Genomic DNA, 8,505 nt, shown 5'->3' on the forward strand with positions numbered 1-8,505 from the left:
TTCAGCCTGCCGTTGGGATCTTAATGATGTTCCTTTAACAGCCCAGAAGAGCACGAAGTGAGCACTGAATGATTTCTGCAGAAAGCAGTCTTTGCAATTCTCTCCTCCTTCCTTACGCACCCCAGCTAAGAACCATACACAGTCCTCTGGCAGGAATAAGCACACAGTGCTCTCCTGAGAGGAAAACCCTTTGTTTTAAGAAACCGAGCAGGCGCCTGCATACCTATGTGGTGAGGCAGCCCAAGCCGAGTTTAGAGAGGAGCCTCAGAAAGAGGATGGTGGAGCATCTATTTTCTTCCCCTGCACGTGCACCCCCATCTGTTCGAGAATTCCCTTCCAACTCCAGCTTGGCTGGCAGGCATGTCCCTAAGAAGCTGCAGGCCAAAATGGAAGAGAACTGACTCCCTCCTCCACACACCCTGACTTGCTGCCAATTGCCAGAAAAAGAGGGCAACGTTTGGGCATTTACCAGAGGACAAGGGTGTGCCTTTTCATTTGTCTTTATTTTACATTTAAAAAGTGGTTATTGCTCTAACTGGATCGAGGTAAGGACCTTTCTTAAGGAGCCTTGGCCTTGCAGCCCCATTCAGCAGGGATGGAAGTCACAAGACAATGAGTGGAACCTCATGCCCTCCCAGGAGGAAGCCCTTTGTTTTGCTGACATCTGCCCTGATCTGTCTCTCCTGTGCCGCCACACTTGGAGCAAGCAGTGGTGGCTGACCCAGTCCTGAGAGCTGTTATAGACCCAAATGAAGGGGCAGTCACTGGGTGATGGCTTTCAGCTCTCTGACTTGGGCACCAGTGTGCATCATTCAGTACAACAAATAATGACCAAGCACCTGCTATGTGCTGGGAACAGCCTCCTACATGACCTTAGCCAACAATGGAAGATGTAGAGTCTACTTTTCCCAGGCAGGTATTTGGCAGCCATGGTGCATATCCCAGAGAAGTCCGCTTGCCTCATCAAGCACCTTTTTTTTTAAAAAAAAAAAAAAAAAGAAAGAAAGAAAGAGAAAAGAAAGGGGCAGAGGAGAGGAAAAAGAATAGGTAACAGGGAGAACTAGCTGTCACTTCACACTTCAAGCTCTAGGGAAGGGCATGAGAACCCTGGATAACTTTCATAGGACCCTGAATGAGACGGCAAGATCCAAAGACTCAGGGGCCAGTAGTGACAGCAAAGCTGCTCTCTGCCTGGTGAATGGCTTTCCAGCAGGTCGCTCAGCAGCCCCTAGGGTGTAGGCTATAGATGTGCCCTTTCCGGTTACCCAAGCTGACGCTGCTGCAGTGCTGAGACACCACCTTCCAGGTCTTCTCAGAATCCGTCCTGATCTCACTGCAAAGACTGAAGACACCAGCAATCAGCTCAGGCCTCCGCAGAAGCCTCTGCCCTCTGGAGTGCAGCCCTCTGACTGTTTTCCAAGCGGCAAAACAATAACATCACACGCATTGCAAAGGTGTGCCTCACACTGCAGATGTCCTTTCTGACTGGGCTAGATAGGGCCTGATGGAGTCAGGACCCTGAGAAGCAGGCAGCTCCACAGCTTCTCTGGAGCACTTGGTTGAACCGACACAGCTCAAGCCACTCTTGGTGCTTGCTCTCTCCCAGAGCTTTGCACATTATCTCAAAGAGGAAGCCAGTCCAGAAGTGGGAGGTGGGAGGCTGGGTCTCATGCAGCATGGTGTTGTCTCCTCCAGAGTGCAGACCAGGCCTTCTAGCTTTGTGGCTTTTTCTTTGTTGTTTGGTTTTTTGGCTTTTGCAGAATTTGGGTTTATAGTTCAGCCTCCATCATCAGACTAAGATGGGGCAGAGGAACTGTGGCTAGCTGTGCCCCCACCACTTTAGTCAACGTTCACCCTGTGCCCAGGAAGGACGCAGGGACCAGCAGAGAATGAAAGCCTCCCCCTGCAGACGGGGCCAGCCACACTTTGATGATGTTCATTGAGGGCTTGTTTGGAAACTGGGAAGGGACCAAACAAGAGAAGTGGCCAGAGCTGGTTGAATAAACTTCTTGCAAGATGGGAAACCGGGCAGAGGAGAGAAGGACCAGCAGAGCTATAGCCCAAATGCCAGGCTCTTGTCCCCACAGGAAGAAAAGAATAGCTCTGCCTGGAAGTCATCTCTGCCCTTTCACACACAGCCTTTGGTCAAGCTGAGTGGCCAAGACATGAGTCCTGGACTGAGAACCCTGGCACCCAGTCTGTCCACAGCCAAGACCTCCCTTGGGTTGGCTCTCTCACATTCCACAGTTCTGTCTCTGGGTGCGGCCTCGGCCACTGGCGTTGTTGAGGTGCTCCTGGAGTTAAGGGTTAATGAGAGGCTTCAGGACAAGACATCAGAAAGAGAGAAGCCAAGAGAGAAGATAGTAAAGCCCGATGATAGGAGAAGATGGACGGGGAAGGAGATGCAGAGAGGGCCAGATATTTGTTGGACAGTCATCATCAGAACAACGAGGTCCTCTCACATTCTCTACTGTCTCCTGAGCTGCTCAGAGCGCACACTGAAAAGGCTTCATATCTGTTTTCACACAAGAGGAAATGAAGGGACAGACATAAAACACCACCCCAGACACATCACCCCTACACTTGCTGTCTCTCCCACATCAACCAGGAACTCTTCCGTTCCCATTGGCTATCTTATAAAAAAACAAAACAAAGCACCGCTGGCCCTTGGCACCCTGCAAAAGGCAAGGATCCAAAATCAATTTGCAGTGTCCCCTGTGTCACACAGGCGGCAGCCAAGCTTGGCTTTGCCCAGCTGCTGCCATGCCAGGCCCTGAGTTGACCCCTTCTGCAGTCCAGGGTCTACAGATGTTTAAGGCACAGGGCCATCCACCAAGCCCAGATGTCACCCTAACCTTGCTGCGGAGGAGACCCCCGCCCTGGTGCTCTGGTGTGCTGGTTTCTGATGCACTCTTGGTTTTCTCCTTGTTGTTATTGGGCTCATTGTCCTTGATGATGTCATACTGGCGGCAGAAGAGGGCTATAACACCTAGGAAGACAAGCAGGAGCGGTCAGAGGCCCGGGACTGATTTCTTACCTTGCCTGCCTTTTCCCCTCCAGGGCTTGCTGCCATCTCCAGATGGCCTCTGCGCTGCTGCAGCCTCCCTCCAGCCTCTGGCACCTTTTCCCATCTACCCGGGCATGAGCCATTCCTTTCTCTGCTGCTGGGCTGGCCCTCCCACAGCACAGATCTGATCATATGTCTCCCTGTTACCCTTTCTTTAAGCCTCTGACGGCCGCCACAGGAACGCTAACGGCATTTGCTGAGCCTATTCCAGGCCCTGTGCTGTGAACTGACGTAGTCAATTTCACTTGATCCTTACAACTCCAACCTATTATTATTAGTCCCAGGGCACAAGGGAGCACACTGGTGAGAGGGTGTCAGTAACTCTCAAGGTCACACCGTGGGGCAGCAGGGAGGTGATGCTCAGAGCTATTCACTGACTAGTAACCTAGTAACTCAGATAGTACTCACACTGCTAACTCCGGTTCAAGAAACGCTTCCCATTCTGCCTGTATAGTGTTCCTGGTCCATCTGAGATCGCTCCCAACTTCCCATCATAGTAGATGAAGCCCAACAACTTCCCTCTCCAACATCCTAATAGACTTCCACCACAAGTTTGGGTTAATTTTCTGTTTATAGCGTTGTGATTATGTAAACACTGTCTGTGCCAAGCCTAATAATGTACCACATAATCAAACCTCCTCTTTTGTCTAGCCCTTGTCTTCCTGCCTTTTCTCGAGTACCTGCTTTTTTGTGGGAATAAGAAGCATTCCCCCCTCCCCCAAATGCTTCTTCAACAGTCTGCCCTCAGCTTGATCAGGCTTGAGTATGGTGTTCAAATCTCAAAAGACTCCAGCCCTCAGACTCTCTACCCTTTGTTCCTGACACCCCACGCTCTGTCACAGGCCACAGCTACCCTCAGTCAGTCTGTGAGCTTAATTTGATGTTTCTTGAAGCTCTTATCGCGAACAACCTTCCTCTGTTGGCTGCCTGGTTAGCTTCTGTTCAGCCCTCACAGCTCAGTTCCCATGTTGCCTCTGCTCTAGGTCTTTTGTCCTGTCTTCAGTGTTGGAGATTGGACCTAAGACCTCAGGGATGATGGGCAAGCACTCTACCACGGAGTCACACCTCCAGCCCCTATGTTTTTTGTTTTGTTTTAATTTAAATTTTTTAAAATTTTCTACTTCTAGCTCCAGAATTGAACCTCATCTCCTTTTCTTTTCTCGTATTAGTGCTATTTTTAAGTTTATTGGTTTTTTATTATTTTTAATTTTGTGTGTGTGCATGTGGGTACAGATGCCCACAGAGGCAGAAGTGTTGGATCCCCTGGAACTGGAGTTTCTGGTGGTTGTGAGTCACCTGATATGGATGCTGGGTACTAACCTGGGGTCCTCTGGAAGATCAGTATCAACTGCTCTTAACCTCTGAGCCATCTCTCCAGCCCTTCTCCACATTAGAACAACTATAGCACTCATTATATTCAATTATAGTTAAGCCCAATCTTGTTGCAGCCCAAGTTCCTTGCAAGCACAAGGCTCTTCTAGAGTGGAGTGGAGTGGAGTCTGGAATGGAGTGGTTGGTTGTATTGAATATAAGGATGAATGATGTGGACTTTATCCTCAGGGAGCTAGAGACTAGGAAGAAAAGAGAGTTACCCACCCAAATTACACAAAGACTAAAGAGGGACACCATGCTGTGGGCCCACAAAGGCTGGAAGGCCATTGCTATGGGCAGATGGGCGATCTGTGTGGTTGCAGCTCAGCCGCATCTAGGAAAATAGGTAGTTGAAGAGAGTGCTCCAAGTCTGAGGTCAGGCAGTGCCTTCCTCGCTGAGCTTCCCAAGCTTGATGACTGCAGATGCCCAGCATCCCAGAAGAGGAGGAAGCTGTGACTACGGTACACTGACTGGACCTGCCTAGGAGGCTGGACCACTTCTGCGGGGAAGAAGGCAAGCGTGTCCACAGCATACAAGACAGTAATACCATGCTGTGTTTTGGGTGGAGGGGACTAGAGAAAAGGTCAGATTTAGCTCTCAGAGCCGCCACAGGCAGGACTTAGGGGTTTCACCCCCTCCTAGACATCTGCAAGCCCCCTACCCTTGGTGACGGTGGGTTGGGGCCCTCAGTTCCTCGAGGGTGAGTGAAGAAGGCCCTGGAGGCCTGACTCACCTGCCCACATGAAGAGGACCACCACGATGATCAGCACCTCGCCTGTTCGCAGCTGCTGGTTCCTCCCCATCTCCTTCATGGTCACCTCGTCTGTGGGGAGACATTAGCTAGTGCTGGGCTCCTTTCCTCCCCAGCCACTCCTCCAGGGCCAAGCCCACAAGAAGAAGTGCCTCTACCGATGCCAAGACACCCAACATGAAGAGTTCCAGGAACATCGTGAAGGCTGCTTGGGGTGGCAGCATTTGGACTCAATCCAAAGGGGGGCGTTTACACACCAGTCTCCTCCTCAAAGCAAACCTCCATCTTTTGAGGTGCTTTTGCTTCCTCCCTGCTCTGCCCAACCACCCTCGCCTAACTGCCCCCACCCTGGGACTCTAGCATGCCCAGGCTTGCCTTTATTCTTCGACGCCATCTTCTCAGCCTCGCGTGGGGTCTTGAAGAGCAGAGGCTCGCTAGCTGGGCTCTGGCCCTGGATGGAGATGGCCTGCACGTGCACGATGTATTCTGTGTCCTCCTCAAGATCCCAGAGCGCACACGATCGCGTGGTGGTGTTCACCTCCTGGATGAAGCGGAGCATCCGCACATCTTTCTTCTGAAAGGGGGAGGGCTTGGTATGTCAGTGTGCCAGCACCAACCCTACACTGCCCACTTCCGCAGTGACAAGTCCTTTTCACGTACATCACCATCATCCCGCCCTTGGGTGCCATTATCGCCACGGTACAGCTAAGAAAACGGGCTCAGAGAGGTCAGGATGTTGCCCAAGGCCACACAGCGACTGAGAATGCCAATGCGTCCCAAACTCCTGTGTGTCTGAGGTCAGACCCATGCTCTGAACTTCCATTCCCAAACCCTTCTCCACTGACTTTCTGTGGCCACAATTCTAAGCTAAATGTACAGCTTGGCACTCATATCTCTTGTCCTGTGTTTCTTTCCCTTTTCTGTTTCTCTGCCACCATCCTCCATCCCAGACAGATACTAGACACTATCCTCTCTTTTCTTTTTCTTTTCAGTTTTTTTTTTTTTTTAAAGACTGGGTCTTGCCATGTTGCCTGACTGGCCTTGAACTTGCAATCCTTCTGCCATGCCTCCTGAGTTCTGGGATTACAGGCATGCAACACTGTTTGCTTCCAGTTTTCTGTCACCGTCTTGATATGCCCTCTCCTCCCAAGCGCCCTCAAGGGTTACCTGCTGAGAGATGGCAAACCCGATGATGACCTCATCCTCCAGGACGTCCCAGCTGACCACTGCAGAGTTGGCCTTGAGGTGCCTGACGGTGACATTCACTGGGGCTGAGGGGCTGTCTGTAGGGCAGGGAGGCACCTGAGCCTGAGCATGCCCGGCTCTGAGGCCCAGTGTCACCAGAAATGAGAAAGGGGAAAGCTGGGGGAGGCTATGTGGAGAGGGAGAAGAGAACCCAAGGCTTCAGCTGGGCCTTGGATGGTTGAGAGGCTCCAGGCTCCTTGTGACTGGTAGGGAAGCTCCTGCTTGCTACAGACTGGCCAAACCAAGGGTCCTTAGGTAAAACTGATGAGCCTAGGCCTCAGCCAGGATGAGGTCTAGTAGATGGGTGGTTAGGTATGGAGGTGGGGGAAAGCTGAGCAGAGCTGTAGAAGCTGATTAATCAGATGGAAAGCAGTCACAAGGACTCCTGGTTCATGGTCCTTTCTATAACCCCATGCGGTCAACTGAGTGACCTTGAGGGAAGGAGACAGACCCCGAGATGAAGAGCCAGGAAGGGCTGAGCCCTGGCATGGGAGTGAGGGGCAACTCAGGATTGTGGTGAGCTGGGCAGAGCGCTCTGTGTGAACCTCTCCATATTCCGTGGGGCCTCAAGTGTCGGGGATGGAGGAAGTTAGAGAGAGGCATTCGGAGCAGGGCCCCTCGGTGGAGAGACACCAGGATAGGGCAAAGCCTTCTGGGTGAAGGAAGAAGGAGAAGGGGGGAAATTTCAGAGAGTAAGTGGGAAAGCAATGGGGGAGCAGGACAGCAAGGACCTTCTGGGAGAGGAGAGTCACACGGGGCTGTCTCTCAAGAGGGCAGGTGTTGTGATTAGAAGCCCTGGGCCTGAGCAGTAACCCCATACCTCTCAGATGAGTGGACTCAAGGCCCCGGGATTATGCCAGACATGCAGATGGAAAGGGACAGAAGGACACAGACAGGTGGCTGCGGTCACAGATCTAGAGAGCCGACAAGTGGAGCATTAGAGACAGACACGGACACAGAAGCAGGGCAAGGAAAGAGATGGGGGGAGGGTAGCAGCAGCAGCCAGGAGGGACAGATCCGAGTGATCTGGGGAGGCAGGGCCCCGTGGGGTGGGCCAGACACTGACTGTAGCAGGCTTGGGCCCCCACACACACCCTGCAACCTCAGGTTCCAGTTCTTGTCTTCATGGTCGCTCCAGCACAGAGAGGTGCGGCTGCCTGTGGGTCTCTGAGAAAGGTCTTTAGGGATACAGAGGGAGGCCCAAGGTGGGGCACTGGTGTCCTCAGCTGCTCCCAGGGCCAGAAAAGGTGACTGAGGCAAAGACCCAGGGTTAGGGGATGGCCTGAAGGGATCAAGATCCTAAAATCCCAGGGAAGAGGTTAAGTGGCTGAAGGACGGGTCTAGGGGTCAAGAAGGTTCGGAGGCGCTGAGGTCGGGCTAGGAGAGTAGGGAGCAGGGGACACAGGAGGTCCTCAGGGAGCGGAAAGGGAACCGAGAACTCCCCTGTGGCAGCGTAGGAGGGGAGGCTGTACCCTCTCCGCCCGGCCCCGGCCCCGGGCCCCCTTACCCGCCTGCACCAGCGCGAAGCAGACGCAGCCCAGCCACAGGCGGAGCGCGGCGCGGGGCGGCCAGGCGCACGGCGGCCCGAGGGGCATGGCGACTCCTGCGCCCGGCGGCCGCTCTCGCTCGCACTCCAGCCCACGGCCCTCCCGGCCCGGCCGCCCCGCGCCGGCCCGCGCCGCCTGCATATCGGTTCCGCGGACAGCGACTCCCGCGCGGCGGCGGCGGCAGCGGCAGCGGCCGCGTCCACGTCGGGCGCCCGGGGGGCGGGGCGCCCCCGCTGCGGGGAGAGGGCGGGGGCGGGGTGAGGACTGAGGGCGCCCCCACTCCTGTCCCCTATCCCGTTTTTGGACGCTCCTGGAAAGCCAGGGGCTTCGGGGATCCGCGGCTCCCGCTCTCTGGCCAGTGCAGGAGCCGCAGCACCGCTCCACTGCCAGTCCCAGCCACAGTCTTGACCCGGCCCGGCCCTTCCCCAGGGGAGAGAGGGAGGACAAGTGTTTGGGAGATGCCCATCTGTGCCCCACCTCTCACTCCAGCCCACACCCCAGGCACACACACAACAACACACAC

At 54.0% G+C, this 8,505-nt stretch overlaps 1 protein-coding gene across 1 annotated transcript; it reads right to left on the reverse strand.

Moving 5' to 3' along the window:
* Positions 1-484: 484 nt before the first annotated feature.
* On the reverse strand, positions 485-8,153 carry Fndc5 (fibronectin type III domain containing 5). The gene is made up of 6 exons (XM_048434325.3): positions 7,943-8,153; positions 6,358-6,473; positions 5,566-5,764; positions 5,173-5,262; positions 2,856-2,989; positions 485-2,515 (listed from the first exon to the last, which is right to left on the reverse strand). Exons 1-6 carry the CDS (start codon positions 8,121-8,123, stop codon positions 2,510-2,512), a joined length of 726 nt encoding a protein of 241 aa, XP_048290282.2. The 5' UTR covers positions 8,124-8,153; the 3' UTR covers positions 485-2,509.
* Positions 8,154-8,505: the final 352 nt, after the last annotated feature.

This window comes from Myodes glareolus, chromosome 3 (genome assembly GCF_982192425.1).
Source record: "Myodes glareolus chromosome 3, mMyoGla1.1, whole genome shotgun sequence".
NCBI lineage: Eukaryota > Metazoa > Chordata > Mammalia > Rodentia > Cricetidae > Myodes > Myodes glareolus.